This window comes from Mastigoproctus giganteus, chromosome 13, assembly GCF_048544385.1.
Source record: "Mastigoproctus giganteus isolate SK-2022 chromosome 13, ASM4854438v1, whole genome shotgun sequence".
NCBI lineage: Eukaryota > Metazoa > Arthropoda > Arachnida > Uropygi > Thelyphonidae > Mastigoproctus > Mastigoproctus giganteus.
In genome coordinates, this window is record NC_143587.1 from 151,317,763 (window position 1) to 151,338,094 (window position 20,332).

At 36.0% G+C, this 20,332-nt stretch overlaps 1 protein-coding gene across 5 annotated transcripts in view; it reads left to right on the forward strand.

The window, feature by feature from the left end:
• Positions 1 to 20,332, forward strand: part of Pfrx (6-phosphofructo-2-kinase/fructose-2,6-biphosphatase) — a 345,736-nt gene that overhangs the window by 20,122 nt on the left and 305,282 nt on the right. The window contains exon 1 of one of the 5 annotated variants that reach the window (XM_090387941.1): positions 7,031 to 7,135. The exons of the other annotated variants lie outside the window; for them this stretch is intronic. Coding sequence (XP_090244067.1) covers positions 7,084 to 7,135 — 52 coding nt within the window. The 5' untranslated portion in view covers positions 7,031 to 7,083. Of the gene's footprint in view, positions 1 to 7,030; positions 7,136 to 20,332 lie in introns of those variants that run through there. 5 annotated transcript variants of the gene reach the window in all.

The window sequence follows — 20,332 nt, forward strand, 5'->3', positions numbered from 1 at the left end:
ATGACGATTCCTTACACCTCTGTCATCTGCAAAGGGTTCAGTTACTGCTCCCCCAAGGTCATTCTGCTTTTGTGGCTTTTGGTTTCTCCAAGACAGTGTTCAGGACTTGAATTTTCCAGCCTATGTTTTGTTCACGCATGAGGCTTATTTCACTCGGGAAGACTTATTCAATCAGCACAATGCTCATGTGTGGGCTCACGACAACCCACACGGTGTGCTCTCCCATGTGGCACAACATCGCTTCGCAATAAATGTGTGGGCAGGTTTGGTCGGTAACTGCTTAGTCGGCCCATACCTGTTACCATCCCGCATGAACTCTGCTAAATATTGGATCTTTCTTGAACAAGTTCTACCAGGGTTACTTGACGATGTTCCAGCAAATGTGAGACGCAACATTTTGTTTCAACATGACGGGGCGCCTGTCCATTATGGAAGGTATGTTTGTGACCATTTGAACAGGCGTCAATGGATTGGCCGTGGTGGACCCATTGCTTGGTCCCCCACGCTTACCTGATTTATCGAGCCTTGATTTTTTTTCTGTGGGGGGGGGCCCTCAAATCTATCGTGTATGAATCGCCTGTGGAGACGGAAATGGATCTCGTGGCTAGACTCGTCTGCGCTGCTGCTACTGTCAGAAAAACTCCAGGTGTGTTTGACTGTGTCCACTAATCCACGCTGCATCGGTGTCACACTTGCATCGCGCCTCATGATGGAACCTTCGAGCATATGTTGTAACATCATGAAATGCATCCATCTCGTACTCCATTGTTAATATTATGCCAAATAAATGTTTGCCAGTAATTACTGTCTTGTGTCATTTCTGCTTCTTGTGCCTCTGCTACTACTTTTCCTTGACATTTCCGATTATGGATTGCTATGCGCTTCACATTCCTTTAGATGTTACCTACTTCCCCTAAATGTTTGTACCAATATTTTTGAGACACCCTGTATATATATAATTATCTGTATGTTCAACTTATTGTGGAATGTTTCCGATTAATGGTGTTTGACTATAGGTATTAGTGTACTTGCGGATCAGGTTAGTCCATAAAGGCTATCTTAATTCTGTAGGGCCTATAAACATATTGTATTTATGTAGCTTATTACCTAATGGTAAGGAATTTTCATTACAATTGCCTGATGAATATTCATTACCTGCAGCTAACATCTTATCAAAATTAATGATTATGCGTATATGTATACTAAATTCTAAATTACAATGCAATTTAATATTATACATTCCATCACGTGGTCATCAATCCCTTACTTCGTCGGGGTCTTTGAGCGGATCAATGGCCCATCTGATGGAATGCCTCATACAAAGCAAATGTAAATACACCCCTTATCTAACCTGTATAAATTCCAATATTAACAGATTTCATATAGAACTAACTGCATAACAACCTCCCAATCACCAAAGTTGCATCCAACCACTTACAACCCCCCCCCCCCAGTATTAGCATAGGATAATGGGGCCCCGAAGCTAATACACCATCACGCCATTGATTACAGTAAGTGCGACTGTGCGACAAAACTTTGCTACATATAAAACAATTAGAAGGTGGGTAGTTCCCCCTTTTCTAAACTACAGCCTCTACTGGACTAGTAATGGTAAGTAAGAACCTTTCCATTTTCGGATACATACCTGTAGGGCTTTGTGTCACCTATCCCAGTTTGCTGCATAGAACGCTCACAAGAACTAAAAATTTTAATACAAAAATAAATTTAAACATTATAATATAATTAATATAACTATACATAAATTAAGGAATAGCAAAACTGGTATAGGGACAACAGAAACGGGTATGTATGAGGCATTCCATCCGATGGGCCATCAATCTGCTCAAATTGATGACCACATGATGGAATGTATGATATTAAATTGCATTGTAATTTAGAATTTAGTACATATATATATGCATAATCATTAATTTTGATAAGATGTTAGCTGCAGGTAATGAAAATTCATCAGGCAATTGAAAATTCCTTTCCATTAGGTAAGGAATTTTCATTACAATTGAAGCTACATAATTAAAATTACAATTACATTACAATTGAAGCTACATAAATATAATGTTTATAGGCCGTACAGAATTAAGATAGCCTTTATGGACTAACCTGATCACCTGATCCGTAAGCACACTAAAGCCTATAGTCAAACACCATTAATCGGAAACATTCCACAATAAGTTTAACATATAGATAATTATAATTACAGGCACGTATAATGTCCAATTGGCATATATGTATAATGTCCAATTGGCATATATACAATGGCATTAACGTTGCACAAATGATTTCATAAAAGAAATATGTTAAAATCTAACAAGATTAGCATTAAGCACAAGTAATACTATGATAATATCCAACATGATTAACTTTTTTTATATATATATATATATATATATATATATATATATATATACACACACACACACACACACTCTTATGTACCCAACAATTAAGTAGTTTTTACCCTCAGCTTACGTGCACACTTCTTTTTAACAGTTCTTTGAACTGTCGACTTTTCAATTTCAATATTTCAACTACTGATTTATGTTTTTGTGGTTTACAAAAGATTGAGTAGATATCACATCTTATTTTACTGCCCTTCCTATAATGATTTATGACAGTAACTTTTCAGTATTGTTGTTTCTGCCCAACTTAGCTAGGTTGGGCAGAAAGAGTAAATTTCTCAATTCAACTTTTTTGTAGGCTTTTCTACACTCAGTATAAACAGTAGTCATTTATAATTGTTAATTTTTCTTTTATACGAAACAGTTAAATGACGATTATTGTCATTCTAAACTACTGTAATATATTTATATATTTTTTGTTTAACTTAATTTTTATTATTTAGGCCATTGTATTTTAGTTTTTACACAGACAGAGTTTGTGTAAGAAATGAATGGGGTGGTGCTTCTCTCTCAGACTTTTACACTATGTGTAAAAGAGAGCAGTCAGGTTAATTAATGATCTGTCTCTTACAAAGTCTCCATGGTAGACAGTATTCATGAGGGAACACATACGTGTTTTACAGAAAGTATAAACTAGTTTGCATCAAGTTACAGTGGGCATATACTAAGGCAGATTTCAGATTCAGAACGAAGAAACGTAGTAAATATTTCTTTACCTACCCTATAAGGAAAGGGATGAACCATATTGGTGTACTGAGTATGAATGGCATAACTGTTGACCTTGTACAGGTTACTGGAAAAGTGAATAAATATTTTGCATCTAGATTCATGTGTGAAGATGTTTTTAGGGATTGGGATACCAGAAATATACCTAATTCTAAATGTTTTTTAACAACTGGGAGAAAAGTGGAAGAGAAAGTGTTAAGCTAAAAGTAAATAGGGCATTTGGGACTGATAGAATCTATGAACTTTACTGAAATAAGCAGCATAGGAGGTAATTAAACCCTTGGTGATAATTATGATAGCATACTTGGATTTGAGAGACATTCTTACATACTGGAGATGTGCAAACTTTTCTCCTATTCATAAAGGGGAATCAAAGGGCTGAGTGAGCAATTATCTTGACAAGAAAATTAAATAAAATAAAACAAATGCTTATAGCTTTTAATGTTTTTTTTCTTCTGGTTCCATGGTTAATTCAATAAAATGCCTATAAATACTCTCATTTAGGATTAACTTTTGTGGAAAGTGTGTTCAACCTGGCATCAGTAAATTTCATTAATGAAAGTATTATTATTATTATTATTTTTTTTTTTTGCTGTTTAAAGTTGAAAACTGGCACATTTAATGTACCATGCTTGCTTTTTTTTTTTTTTTAAATGCTATTAAAAGAATATTTTTAAAATCTTACTAAATAGACATTGTCTATTTAGTAAGATTTAAAAAAAAAATTTTAAATGCTATTTAAAAGAATATTTTTAAAATCTTACTAAATAGACAAAATGTCTTTAGTAATATTTTAAAAATATTCTTTTAATAGCATTTAAGAAAAAAAAAAAAAGCAAGCATGGTACATTAAATGTGTCAGTTTCAACTTTTAAACAGCAAAAAAAAAAAAAAAAAATTAAATCAATGTTGTCTGCCAAAATATTGTCAAAAAATAGTCTCCCAGAAAGGTTTCATGCTCATATCATTTACCCTACTTATAGTACTTTTACAAAGAGATAAATTGCAGTGTTGAGCAGCAAGGTAGAGTGGTTATTAATGGCCACTGCTCTTCTTGGATTGATGTTATGAGTGGGATTTATCAGGGTTTGGTGTTGGGTTCCCTTACTGTTTTTAATATTTATTAATGACATTGATGTAGGGATAACAATTTTATGTAAATTTATTGATAATTCAAAGGTAGGCAGGGTAGTTAGAGTAATTAGGGTATGCTTTCCTAATGGGAGATAAATTAAGCAGATGAGCTGAAAAATGGCAATTGCAATTTAACATCAATAAATGCAAGGTGCTTCATTTGAGTAGCAATAACCCCAGAATAACAGAAAAAGACAAAATAATTGTACTGTGTGACATGAAGATTACTCCCGACTCTTGTCAGACTTGTGGTGTTTCTATCAACAATATACAACAATTTTGCCAACAGGAACGAAGAGGTAGTTATCCCATTGTACACTGCAATGGCTAGACCACATCTTGAGTACTGCATACAGGTTTGAAAGCCTTATTTTAGGAAGGCTGTAAAGCACAAAAAAACAACAAAATTAGTCTGGCCCACAAAAGGATGCTGTTACCAAGAAAGATGCACATTTTGTAAATTTCAGTGTCTGAGAACTGAGCATCTGGGAATTCATTGAGGTTTTGGATGGGTTGGGTAAACTAAATTTTAATAGCATGTTTACACACACACTTAAATTAGAAAAAGGATAGCTGCAGCAGAACTTGGATACATGTGCATATTTCCAGTACGCAGGAAACTTCCCTGAATCTGAGGATGCACTTATAATTATGGCTAAATGTATGCATATTTCCTTTGCTGTTACTGGATAGATCCAATTCCAACCAGGTGTATTTTTTTGCATTTTGCTTCAATAATTTTTCTTCCACTTTCTCCTCATTTATCACCAAATCATTTAACTCCCTGTTAAATTTTGATAAATTTCTTGTGGACCATCAAGTGGATTAATGATTACCCTTTCCTTCTACTGTTAATGTAAGTAAAGAAGTCTTTGCTGCTTTTTTGCTTTCTTTGCCAGAGACTTTGTGTAATCTGCCTAAACACCTTTGTGACTTACAGTTTATATCTACCATAGGCTTCTGTATCACCTGATGATTTATATGCATTTCGTGCATTTTTCTTTTCTGTCAAGTCTCATCAGTTCATCTAACATCCATTTGAGTCTAATTCTTATTATTATTATTACTAGCCGTGTAGTGCAAGGAAGCCTGAGGCTTATACTGCACCAGCTAAAATAAATTTCCAAGTTACTCTGAGAGAGAGAGAGAGAGAGAGAGAGAGAGAGAGAGGTAGAAGGGAATTGCCAAGAAAGATAAGAATGATGATATCCAGCTCAGGACCCTGGGTGTGCCAAGCCCATACTCATCATCATGAGAGCAAAAGCCCTTAGCTTTATCATTGACAGTAGCTATGTTGTGAAGTAAATCTGTTATCAGTACATTGTGATCACTGCTACCCAGTGGGTCTTTTACCATCAGATTCTTAATGCATGAAGAATTGCTGCAGATAACCAGATCAAGAGTATTGCTTCCTGTTCTTGTTGTACAAAAGTCATCCATTAAATCTACAAAAGTCATGCTAGTATGTGAGTTACCAGCCCACAAATTCTAATCAATATCTGGAAAGTTAAAATCCTTCATTCTGATTTACTGGCTCACTGTTTCCCAGTATAGTTTTGTGCTTACTTGATCACCTTAGGCTTGTAACACACTTCTGCGTTTTTGTTTTCCCAATGCTTATGCCACACCAAACTGACAGGATATTGGACTTGGTCACTCATTTTGACTCTATGCATATATTACCGTTCATAAACAGAAGAAAAATTGTCTTCATATCCAGCTCAGGACCCTGGGTGTGCCAAGCCCATACTCTACTCTAAAAACCACACTACTCTATGACTCTACTCTAAAAACCACACTACTCTAAAATAAATGGCATCGACAAGAGGTTAAACTATCTTTCAATTAAAAGGTAACCTCCGGTTTTAGGACTTTCTAAAAAAAAAAAATCTTAAAACTTGGCAAGGCACTTTTTTTGAATTTAGTGCAGTATCAGGGCAACTCGTTGTACAGGCAAAATTTGTTCTGCTGCGACCATTTTGCTGGCTGTAAAAACAACATATAGCTCTGAACTTCGAAAATTGTACATCAAAATTGCAGGTCTACAATTTTCTTACAAAGTTACAGGAACTACTGTCATTTCATGCTTTTACGAGGATAATCCCACTCACACTCCTGCCTTGTCTGACCGTTCTGTACACATCGTACTCGCCATATTCATATTATGCATCCCTTATGCCTAGTGACACAGTGTTCCCGATATCCCTACAATGTCTACATTTCGTGGCTTAATCAGTACTTTAAATTTATTTATTTTTAAAGATATTAGCGTTCCGCGGATTATTTGTATTTACAAAGAAGTTCTGCGACCAAAAACAAGTTGCATAAAGGAACTTTATGCAACTTGTAAAGCGTTGCATAAAGGAAAAATTAAAATAAGGAATTGTTATAATGACATAATCAGGGTTGATGGTTTACTTCTATAAATAATCGGCAGCAATGAAATATTAATAAGGAATTGTTATATGACAATCAGGGTTGGTTTGCTTCTATAAATAATCGCCAGCAATGAAATATTAATTCAGTTTGCCATATTATTATTTGTAAATTTTGAAGCCAATATTTATCCCTTTTTGCATTTTTATTCATTGCGGCTTTTTTTAACGCAATGAAAACCTTGAAACGTTAACAGTTCACGCATTGTTTTAACTGAATGAACGGTTTATAAATGAACTGTTTATTCCACAGTTTGCGCATTGGACAGTTTGTTTTCCTTATTGAGAAATAGTTTATTACTGTGAATCCCGCGTGCATCTGATGTATAACACACAGGTGCTCAAAATTTTGATAATATAATATTGAGTTAATGCTCTTCTCAGAATTTGATTACACGAGCTTTGATATGCAGTATAATCAAGGTATGGATGTGATTTATTTTATTCATTTTTTTTTTTTTTTTTTTTTTTTTTAATGGAGACAAATATTCAGCACTTTAACATGTGTAAAAAGACCAATTTGAATACCACAACTGCTATTTTTGTTAATTCTTTGTCATCTTGAAAGAGTCATGGTACGCTGCTAAGTTAATTATCACCAATTGGTGAATGTTGGGCTACTGTTATTACTTCGTCTTCTAATAGCAGTTTGCAGAAGTAGGAAATAATACGGAGAGTATATTTTTAAGATTACCTTAATGAAAAAGGAAATGTAGCGTTGTTCTCAACTCCTAAAAGATTTTCATTACGAAATATGAGAAGTGGAAAAGATAAATTGCCGCCAGAAAAAAAGTTAACATTAAATTTTACTTACATTATAATTAAAAGGATAGGAGCACCCGCGGGATGTTGCAGTGAACTTAATCAAGATGCCCCATATCCGGGGCAATCTTGATTTAAAGTGAGCCCCATTTTCAGTTTTCTCTCGTATTTGTTTTTAATTATTGAAAATGGAAAACATGGCAGAAAGTCTGGTTTCATGCGGTAAGTGTTAAACTTTTATCCCTTCCGGGTGACCCAGACTAGGAATCAACAATCGTATAATATCGCAAAATATTTAACTGGGTACTACAAAAATATTAAAAAGCTGAACCGATGGATAGATTTGCCACCTCTAATGTTTAATACGTTTGTTTAATGAGAGAACTCATTTTATAATTTTATAAAAAAACAATATATTAGTAAGGTATGCACATTTCTGTCACAGTTACACGTGATGCTTACTATGGAATCTATAGATGGTTTCGCAGTTCTGGCAAACCATTCCAGCCTTACGGCCCCTCATTTTAGGCCTCGTGTCCTTAAAAAAAAAAAAAAAATAAATAATAAATAAAAACTCTCTGCTCATGTTTTGGACCGTTTGGCTATACACATCAACGTTCAATATGTGTGATCAAACCCATTGCAAATCGTCTTGAGAAAGCTATCTCTGTGAAATTTATTCTTTATTTATCCTAGACCTTAGAATTATTAAAAAGGCCAGCAGCATGTTCTAAATGGTTGAAAAGTTGGTCAAAGGTGTCTACACCAGAGTTGCCACCTCTAGAGTTTAAGCATTTCATGTTCTTGGTTTATGAATTTGTTTCACTTTCTCTGGGATGGTAGAGAATGAAATTTCTATTCCATTTTGGATGAAATGGAATGGGAATGTTATTGGTATGCCTTTTTTAAAAAAAATTTTTTTTTTTAGAATATACACCTTAGAAAACTACTTAATACTGATATTGTTTATCACAATGTTTTTAACCGTAGCAGCCTTTCCTACTGTATGAACTACTTTAAAAGACAAGTTTACGAGACTGACTTGTGACAGTTTTTTGTAAGTGTATCCTCTATGTAGTTTTAGTTATATTAAATATGCTTGTTGTAGAATTATTATAACATTATATTATAAAAACACATTAGGTAAGTAGGTATACAACAATTTGGAAATTTTCCACAGTACAGCAAATTGTGGAAATTTGTTTTACAGATGTGTCAGAAAGCAGATTTTGTCTAGATGCTTGCTTGTGACATGCACTGTTGTTTTTCCACTTGATTTGTATGTGTTATTCCCATGACTTTTTTTATTTTTATTTTTTTAAGTTCAGTGCACCCAATACCATTCAATTTCTTACAGAAGCTTGAAGGTCAGGAGTTGCCCACCTTATCATCCAAATTAACTGGACTTAAAACTCTAAAATTCTCTTGTCCCCAGTAAGATGAAAATTATGGAATGCTCTCCTGATCTTGGAGACTTGCTCAAGTTCAGCAACAAAAATCACATTAATTAGTACCTAATTGGATGTTTGTTTTTTTCCTTTTTTTTTTTCAGTATTAATAAATATTATTTCAAAAAATATATATTTTTAATTAAGCACCTTCCCACTCTATTCCATTTCTTAAAGAACTCCCCCCTCCCATCCCAGTTTGAGCTCTTCGGGTTCTTTTGTTTTTTTAAAATTAGATCAAAAATGGCTCTTCGCTCAAAAAAGGTTGCCGACCCCTGTACTAGGAGGATAGTAGTACATGCTACCTGACTATACAGAAACATGACTGATGACTAGAATATAGTGAACTAGAGAGATGAGTAGACAGAGACATACAGTGGTGCTGCTACACATTAAAAAATTACAACATAATGTATATCATTTTGGGTGATCACATGGTGTGAATTAGGAGGTAAGCATAAATTAATTTTCTTTCTTAATTACTAGTTCCAGGGCCAATTGAAATTGTTTTGCTGTTCCTGTCATGTAATATGTGGTCTTCAGGGATCTTTGAAAATCAACTTTCTCTTTATAGATGCTGTTATTCATACAAGTAAACAATCAGTGTGAACCAGCAAACACATTTTATAAAAAAAATAAAAAAAAAGTTCTCTTGCTGGTTTCACATTGCAAAACATTGTAAAAATGAAACAAAGTTTATACATCATCAGTCAGGGGGGAAAAAAAACTTTTTTACTCACTTCATTTGGTTTAAGTGAATAGTGGAGCTAGGACTAAAATTTATCATGCAAATGATTTTAGTATGAGGGATAAGATGTTAAAGAACTTATATATATATATATATATATTTTTTTTTTTTTTTTTTTATTTTGATTGCTTAGATTACTTAAATTTTTCTGGTATCTATTTTCTATAATTAAAAATATAGATTAATTAATAATATAGATTAATAAAAATTATATAATAAAAATATAGATTAATTTAAAATATAGATAAATTAAAAATAATCAATTAGACATTAACAATAATAATAATAACACAAAATACATATACACACACACACACACACACACTGTGGTGCCGCTTTATTAGGTACACCTACCTAGTAGCGTGTCGAGCCTCCTTTAGCCTTCAAAACAGCCTGAATTTGTCTAGGCATGGATTGAACAAGATGCTGAAAACATGCAGGAATTGAGTACTACACAGACATGAGTGTGTCATGCAGTTCCTTGAGATTCGACAGAAGCCTGCAGCGAACAGCCCTTTCCAGCTCATCCTAAAGATGTTCAGTAGGAGTGAGATCTGTGAACTGAGCAGGCCACTGCAGCAAAGAAAAATCATTGTCATGTTCCTGGAACCATTCTGTAGTGATTCGGGCTTTGTGCACCGGCGCATTATACTACATTACAACTGAGGATAAACTGTCAACACGAACTGATCCATTTGGTCAGTAATGATGTTTAGGTACCATGTGGCATTCAGACGTGAATCTATGGATATCAATGAACCCAATGTGTGCCAAGAAAACATTCCCACCACCTTATACAGTAGTTGTCAGACATGATGGGTCCATGGATTCATATTGTTTTCACCAAATTTTGGGCCTTCCATCAACATGATGCACCAAAAACTCTGATCAATCAGACCAAGCAACTGTTTTCCAATCCTCGGTAGTCCAGTGCTGGTGTTGCGTGCCCACAGGAGGCGTGCTCTCTTGTTTTTCATTGATAACAAAGGTATGCGATGGCCGTCGGCTGTTGTAGTCCATTCACAACAAAGTGCAACTAGTGGTCTCTTGCAATATTTTGTTCTGCGCACCAAGGTTGTATTCTGATGTGATATACGACATTGTGGCCCGTCTGTTTGCTTGCACAATTCTAGCCATTCTCCTCTGACCTCTCTCTCATCAACAAGTGATTTTCATCCACAGGAGTGCCGTTGAAAGGATGTTTTCTGTTTGTTGCACCATTCTCGATACCCCCTTGAAACTGTGGTGCGTGAAAATTTTGCGTGAAAGGTTGATGCTTTTCCTCACCTGGCATCTGTTAAATGCCAAACATTTAATGTCTTGCAATTGATAATATATCAAAATGTAAACAGAAAATACTGTATGAACAATTAGAGAATATTGATGGGAAAAGGTATATGGGAGTTTGATTTTACTTCCAAATTTAAGAAAGGAAAAAAAAAAAAAAAAAATGGAAAAATTAACAATTTTTTTTTTTTTTTTTTAAATTAAGCTAAACTAATTGTTACCTGTAGCTGAAGAGTATTAAAAAACAATTTCTTTTTTTAAATCTCTTTCGCAAACTGAACTTTGCAAAAGAGATAAAAAAAAAAAAAAGTCGTCTGAACTATAACTGCAGTTATAGTTCAGACATGGCATGGGTTTAAGGGGAAGTCTTGTCTGACCAATTTGATTGGATACTATGATGTGCTCACAAAGGAGCTGGATGCAAAAATAATTTTGATATCATATACTTGGATTTCAGGTAACTATTTGATACTGTTACACATGGAAGACTACTGTATGAATTGGAGCAGTATGCATTAAGGGCAAGTTGCTGCTATTGATAAAGGGACGGTTGGGTGGGAGAAGACAGAGTGGTAATCAATGGGTGCTGCTCTTTGTGGACTAATGTTATTAGTGGAGTCCCTTGGGGTTTGGTGTTGGGCCCATTGTTGTTTTCTGTATTTATCAATGATATTGATGAAGGTATATCAGGCTTACTGTCCAAGTTTTTAGATGATACAAAGATTGGCAGTGTTAATGACAGTATGCTGCTGTAACAGGAAGTAGAAAAGTTGGCCAGATGTGCTGCGGTGGCAACTGAAGTTTTAACATTGACAAATTCAAAGTACTGCATGTGGGGGAGCAGTAACTCCAGATAAGCAGAGTGACATACCAGCTTTGCAGTACAACACTCAGGGTAGTGGAGAATGAAAAAGACCTGGGGTAATTGTGCAGTTAATATGAAGTTTTCTGAGCAAAGCAGACAGGGCAGTGCCATAGCACCTCGTGAGATCTTGTCAATGAAATACAGGAATTTTGCTAGCAGGAATAAGGAGGTGATTATCCCTTTGTATAAGGCAATGGTCAGGCCAACCTTGAATATTGCATACCAATCTGGGGGTATCATTTTAGGAAGGATGTAGACTGCTGAAATGAGTACAGAGAAGGGTAATGATGGTGAGGTGAAGAATGGATTGCTCTTAATAAGAAAGGCTTAAGTTCTGCAAATTGCAGCATCTGGAGACTAGGCACCTCTGAGGTGATCTGAATGAGGTGTATAAGGCCTTGAATGGTTTGAGCAAGCTCAGTGTTGGGTGGAATCTTCCTCTTGCTAAAATTACGTACCTGGGCATAAATTGAAGTTGAGGAAAGACAGTTGTAGAATAGATGTGTGGAAATTTGCCTGTAGCCATCGGGGTGGTTGATTGTTGGAAATAACTTTGTAGTGGAAGTTGATAGCTTAAATAAATTCAATGAAGGACTTGGCAAACTTTTAGAGTGAATGGATGGGTGAAATGGGAAGTTTTTTTTTTTTTTTTTTTTTTTTTGGGTGATGCTGTATAAGCTTAGTTTTTTGCATTATATGCCTATGCTAAGATTCACTAAGGGTAATTAAAAATTGAATAGTTTACTACAGTATAATTTTTTTTTGTGTGCCTGTGCATGCGAGCACGCACGCACGTTCTGTGTATTCATTATGATATTGTCACCGAGATTTTTCTTTCTTTGATAAAAAGTCTTAGATGGCATTGACTTCCAGTACAGTCCAGTTTCATCCACATTAAGTATTTGTTTATCACTATAGCCTCCCTCTGCTATTTTCCTCCAAATTATCTGGATATTTCCCTGTTAAGCAGGGAAATATCCTGTTATTTGAACATTATGCAATCCTTTTCAGTTTTTAAACATGCTAGAACTGGGAGGGAGAAAAATTTTCTTCAGTTACCACTTCATGCTTTTTTGTTTTCTTTTCTTTTACTGTTGAGAAAAGATTTAATGCCCTTGCTTTGATAGTCACAGTGCTGAGTGAAATTTGTTTTTGATTACAATCTTTTGCTCCATATAGAAAAAAGACACTCCATCCCAATCATTACAGTGCTTCTATTCCTAGTTGTCTGCATGTCTACTAAATTTGATAGAACTTTGTCATTTACCTCATATTGATCTGCTTTACTGAAAATACTTCGTACTGTTGACACATTTATTCCAAAGTCTCGACCAATTTTTCATTTGCTATCACCACATTTACATTTTTTATTATTTTAAATTTTTCTTCTAAAGTAAGCAACTTTCTTTTTTTTTTTTTTTTTTTTTATTATTATTACTGCTACTATTCACTTCCTCCTTCCTTTTGTCCATAGTTATCGAGGTACCATGTAAGACAGTAATATAAAATATGTAATGGCAGGAAGCGATAGGCAAATGCATGCTCACACTAGAATAGGTAGAACCATGCTGATTTGGATGCATCTATCCTAGTGTGTTTGACACAGTCACACTTGTGCATATAATGCACACACACACACACACCCACAAATGTGGGGAAACTGCACTAAATCGAATTTGGACCTGTGTTATCAGACATGTGGTGTCAAATTATAAAATGCACTAATTTGAAAATGACATTAATCAAAACTGCACAAATCAGTACTCTTTGGAATGCCCAACTGTTTGACAGTGTTATTCTTAGAATGCATACCATTTATCTATTAATCTTGTAAAATCCTAATGTTTTCTGCAATTGGCATTGATAAACATACAATCCATATGTAATGTATAATGAAATGAACTTCTAATCAAAGTTCATTTCATTACGCCAATGAGTTATTTCTCAGTCAGCGTGCAAGCTCATCATTAGCCTTAATCAATTAGTGTTATTTTTTTTTTGAAAGTGGAATATTATAATAAAAAAAAAAAAGTTAAAAACAAGGGAGGGTGCTAAATTTTTGGGTTGTTGTAGCGAATTTTTTTGTTACAAGTTTAAAATAGCATTAGATTTATGGAAATTGGCCAGAACTTTCCATATAAGCTTTATATAATGTGCTAGGGTGTTAAAGGGGGGGGGGAGTCACTTTAAAGAAATTTGACTGTGTATATGTACAGAGATAAAATCATGTTATAAAATTCATTTAAAATTTGTAGCTCAATCAATTAGTGTTATTTATTTTTTTTGAAAGTGAAATATTATAAAAAAAAAAAAAAGTTAAAAACAAAGGAGAGTGAAAATTTTTGGGTTGTTGTAGAGAATTTGTTCATTACGAGTTTAATATTTTAATAGTATTTATTTGTAATTCCCTGATTAATTTGGTGTATTTGTTCTTTACTTGACCCTTGTAATTGTTTAAAAAACCAGTCTATTTCTGCAAGCATTGTGTTGTATTGATAACAACATTTGAAATTTGCTGCCATTGTTTTAGTATTGATATAGGAGATACTTGGAGGTTTCCATGTAGTTTTGTAGCAGTGTAATCAGTATTAGAAGAGACTTATAAAATAAAATTTATAGTACTACATACTTGTTTTTATAACTTAACTTTATTACGTAGTCCATAACATACGACAATGTTCATTTTAGTATCAGTGATTTGGCATAGATATAGTATCGCAAATAAGTTGCTCAAGAGTTTGAATGACGTAGGTTGGCGATAGATAGATAGATAAATTTATTCTCAATTATAAATACTTATAATTTACAAAGTAATGTTATAGCATAATACATATAACGTAAACTTGGTAGGAGATACAATATACATATACTTGATATTTCAATATTCAGTAACATAAACTTCATAACATAACAGGTACACAGTATTGTTAGTGCATTATGAATTAAATTATATTTAGCATTAGCATTAGCATTAGTAGAGGCATTTGATGCAAGAAAGCAAGCTTATCCAGCATCAGCCAAAAAAAAAAAAAAAAAAAAGTAACATAAATAAATAAAAATAACCACTTCCACTTCACCCCTCTGTTCGTTCGAAATACCTGTCCAGCTGAGCTTAAACTTATTTAGGCTATCAACTTCCACGACAAGGGATGGAAGTCTGTTCCACCCACCAACCACCCGCTGGCTAAAGGCAAATTTCCGCACATCTATCCTACATCTGTCTTTCCTCAATTTGAATTTATGCCCTCTCAGGTGATTTTTCTGAGCTAGAGGAAGAATCCCATCAGCATTGAGCATGCTCAAACCATTCAAGGCTTTGTACACCTCTATCAGATCACCCCGCTGGTGCCTAGTTTCCAGACACTGTAATTTGCAAAACTTAAGCCTTTCTTCGTAAGAGAACCCCTTTGTCCCATTCACCAATCTAGTTGCCCTTCTCTGTACTCGTTCCAGCAGCTCTACATCCTTCCTGAAATGAGGCCTCCAGGCCTGTATACAGTACTCTAGGTGTGGCCTGACCATTGCCTTATACAAGGGAATAATCACCTCCTTATCCCTGCTAGAAAAATTCCTATATATCATTGACAATACACCATGAGTTACTCTTGCAGCTCGTCTGCACTGCTCAGAGAACTTCATATCTGCCTGCATCACCACCCCCAGGTCCCTTTCATTCTCTACCACTGTCAGTGTAGTACCACAGAGTTGATACGTTGCTCTGGGGTTGCTGTTTCCCATATGTAGTACTTTACATTTGTCAATGTTAAACTTCATTTGCCACCTCGAAGCCCATCTGCTCAACCTTTCCAAATCCTGTTGCAGCAGCATAGTGTCAGTAGTGTCCTTGACAACCCTGCCAACCTTCGTATCGTCTGCAAACTTGGACATTAAGCCTGATATACCATCATCAATATCATTTATAAATACAGAAAACAATAAAGGCCCCAATACTGAACCCTGAGGGACTTCACTAATAACATTAGTCCACGATGAGCAGTGTCCATTGATTACCACTCTCTGTCTTCTCCCCCTCAACCACCCCTTTATCCATAGCAGCAACTTGCCTCCAATGCCACACTGCTCCAATTTGTGCAGCAGTCTTCCATGTGCAACAGTATCAAAAGCCTTTCTAAGATCCAAGTATATAATATCAAAGTTATTCCCTGCATCCAGTTCTTTTGTGACTGCATCATAGTATCCAATCAAATTGGTCAGGCAAGACTTCCCCTTAACAAAACCATGCTGTGTCCGAGCTATAACTGAAGTCTTGTCTAGATGATCCTGCAGTGCTTCTTTCACCAGTGCCTCCATTAATTTTCCGGGAACAGAAGTTAAACTCACAGGTCTATAATTACTTGTGTCAGCCTTTGATCCCCCTTTGTGAATTGGGGTCACATTTGCACATCTCCAGTCAATGGGTACCTCCCCTGAGTCCAAGGAAGCTCTCATAATTATGGCTAAGGGTTTGCTTACCTCCTTTGCTGCCTCCTTTAATATAACTGGATAGATCCCATCCACCCCAGGTGCCTTTCTTGTGTTTATCTTCAACAATTTCTCCTCCACTTTGCTCTCAGTTATTACAAGATTCTCTAGCTTACTGCTAGAGTTGAATACACCTCTGGCATTCCCCTCGCTGAATAACTCCTCATGTGTGAATGTCGATGCAAAATATTCATTTAGTTTGTTAGCTACCCGAGCAGGGTCATCAACAGTTGACCCATCGATCTCAAGTGGACCAATCTGATTCATCCCCTTCCTTCTAGAGTTTACATAAGTAAAGAACTCTTTGCTGTTTTTCTTTGCATCCCTTGCCAAGGATCTCTCGTAATCTGCCTTCGCCTGCCTAACCTCCTTTGTAACTTGGTTACAGATCAACTTGTATCTATCATAGGCGTCCGTGTCACGTGTTAATTTGTATGTATCCCATGCATTTTTCTTCTCTGCCATATGCCTCATTAGTTCATCTGACAACCATTTAGGCCTAAACCTTGAACAATATTTCTTAGTTGGTATGTAAAGCCTAGTAGCTTCCACGATAAGTCCTTTGAATGCTTCCCATTTTGAATTTGCTGTTGGCAATATCATCAGTTGATCCCACTGTATAGAATTTAAATACTGTCTCAGTCCATTGTAGTCGCCTTTACGAAAGCAATACCCCTTCCCTTTACCCCTAATGGTAGTTACCTCTTTGAGTAACTCCCACTTCAGCACACTGTGATCACTGCCACCAAGTGGTTCATTTATCTGCAGATTCTTAATGCATGAAGAATCACTACTGATAATCAAATCAAGAGTATTACTCCCTCTAGTTGCCTCACGAACATGCTGATGTAGAAAACAATCATCCAATAAATCCACAAAAGCCTTGCTACTGTGTGAGTGACCAGCCCCCAAATTCCAGTCAATATCTGGGAAATTAAAATCCCCCATTATAAGATTCTGATTTACTGGCCCACTCTATTTCTCCGAACAGTTTCTTATTATACTCATCAGAGTCATTAGGCCTATAGCACACTCCTACTCTCAATTTTGATCTCCCAATGCTTATGTCACACCAAACTGACTCGACACTGCACTGTCCAGCGATGTCGACTGGCTTCACTTCCTTGGATTTTATGTGTTTTTTAACTAATAGCATAACCCCTCCTCCCTTCCTATCCTGTCTATCCTTTCTGTAGACATTGTACTCCCCAAATTCCAGTTCTGCATTTCTTATATCTGTGTGACACCACGTCTCTGAAATCCCCACAATATCTGCCTTTGATGTTTTGAGCAATACCTCAAATTCATCAAATTTATTTACTAAACTCCTAGCATTGGTGTACACACAAGTATACATGCACCTGTTCTTTTTCTTAGCTACCCTAACACAACCCATGTGTTTACTTGTACCCCAATGATTCCCAGCAGTCTCTGAAATATCCTGCATCTTATTTTCCAGGCTGCGGCTCATTCCAATAGAAGCAGTGCAAGAATCACTTTCACCTCTGCCAGTGGCTACTGTTAATCTATTAGTCCTTGTATCCCCCCAATCTAGCAGTTTTCCGACCCACCTAACATTGCCTCGATAGCATCAGCAAACATTCTTGCACCCTTTCTATTTAAGTGTATCCCATCCCTGTAGAAGCAGTCTCTCCTGTTAACAAGTACAGACCAGGCTGAAAAAAATTCTACCCCTTGAGCCCTGCACAATCTTTCCAGGGCCGAATTGATTGACAGGGCTCTCATCATATACTCCCTCCTATCGTGTCTGGGCAGAATTGCAGACACTTTCAATTTCAACCCTAATTCACGGCTTTTTTTCATCAGTGACCTGTACTTGTCAAGTAATTCCGCCGGTCTCCTACTCTTAATGTCATTAGTGCCAACGTGTACAACTATATCACCTTTTGTGCCCTTAAAAGATGATATCCGCTCTACAACGTCATCAACTTTTGCCCCTGGCAGACATACCCTGGTCCTATTCCACCTATCCTTTTTACAAAGCATGTTTCCCGTTTCCCTGACAATAGTCACCAACTACTACTAGTTCCTTTGGGACCAGTGCATTCTGCCTTGGGGGTTGCCGCTGTGTTCCGCGATGACCAAGTGCAAGCTCTGGCATTGGTGTGGGCAGCTGAGAGCTTGATGGGCCCCTCACTTGTAATCCTTCGAGGGCATCCACCCTATCCTTCAAGCTCTCATATAGGCCCATAACAATGCTGAGTTGTCGCCTTATCTCCTTACACTCCTTGCATCGCACACACACAAAGACATCCCCCATGGCAGTATCATGTCCCATACTTGACTGCTCCGCAAACATCAAGCAAATAGTGCATCTTACAAGGCTGTGATTCAGAGGACAACTGCCCCCCTCAGTTCTCCCCTGGGCCACAGCATTCCCATTGGCTTGAGCCCTTTGCTTTGCTGCTCTGGTTTGAGTCATGATTTAGATTTACTTTCAATAAAATTTCAATTTCTGTACAAAATTAAATCCTAAACTTGTATCCAAACACAGTTATAACGCTATATTTATGTTTCAGTAACGAGTGTTATCTACGGTATATTTACGTTTCAGTAACGAGTGTTATCTGCGAAATCCCTTTATATAACTTTCGTATCAAGTTATGTATTAATTATTTGTTTTTACCAATTATTTATGTTACGTAACCTAAGTGGTTATATGTATAATTAATTATGTTAAATATAATTAATTATATTACGTTTGTAATCTAAGTCGTTATATGTATTTATTTAAACGTACAATTTAACTGCTAACGAAGTTCAACTAACGCTATCTAGTACGGTATATCGTATCACAAAGGCGGGAAAATTACGAACGGTTAGCGGAGTTGAAACACGTGGAAACCTTTACCGATACTTTTATGCAATTACAAGGCCGAGTAAAGAATAAATACACCAAATTAATCAGAAAATCACAAAATAATGTTATACTACTAAATTTAAATCAAAAGTTTTAGAAAAACAATAATTTCAAATCAATAAATAAGAAAAATCCACTTAGCGGCTTTGAAAACGACCGTCTCTAGTAGCCTCGTCAGCAGACTCTGTTCTTAATACTCTGTTCTGTATTTAATTTGAACCAAAATAATGCTTCAGACCAGAGCAGCAAAGTTAAAGGTAGTGGGAGTGCTGTGACTTGGGGGACAACTGAAGGGGGTGGTGGTTATCTGAATTACAGCCTTATGAAATGTATTGCTTGTTTGATGTTTGCAGAACTCTCAGAAACGGGATGTGATATTGGGGTGTCTTTGTGTGTGCTTGATGTAGAGTGTGAGAATAATAGGTGACAACTCAGCATTGTTATGGGTGTTTATGAGAGTTTGAAGAACAGGGTGGATGCCCTTGAAGGATTTAAATTAGGGGGACATCAAGTTCTCATCTGCTCGCGACAACAGTTCCGCAGGAGCTAGGAGCTAGTTGTTGTTGGTGACTCTATTGTCAGGGAAACAAAAAATATATTGTGCAATAGGATTGGGGTAGTCTGCCAGGGGCAAAAGTTGATGTACAGCAGATATTGTATTTTAAGGGCACAAAAGATGATATTGCTGTATAATGTATACATTGGCACTAATTACATTAAGAACAGGAGATCTGCAGACTTACTTAACAAGTACAGGTCTGATGGTATGCATATGGGGGGGGAGGGCATAAATTCAAATTGAGGAAGGATAATTGCAGAATAGATGTGTGGAAGTTTGCCTTCAGCCAGTGGATGGTTCATTGTTGGAATAAACTTCCATCTTTTTTGTGAAAGTGGATAGTTTGAATAAATTCAAGCAAAATTATAACTGCTGGAATGAATATATAATATCAAACTATTGGAGGGGATGGACAGGTGATGTGGGAAGTCTTTTTGCTGTGTAATGTATAATGCAAATGATGCTGTATAAGCTTGTTTTCGTGCGTAATTTGCAACTACTGAAACTAAACTAAATTTTGAATTTTTTTTGAAGAATTCAGTGAATCAATGATATTTATGATAGAGTACAGCTTAATGGTGGTGTATG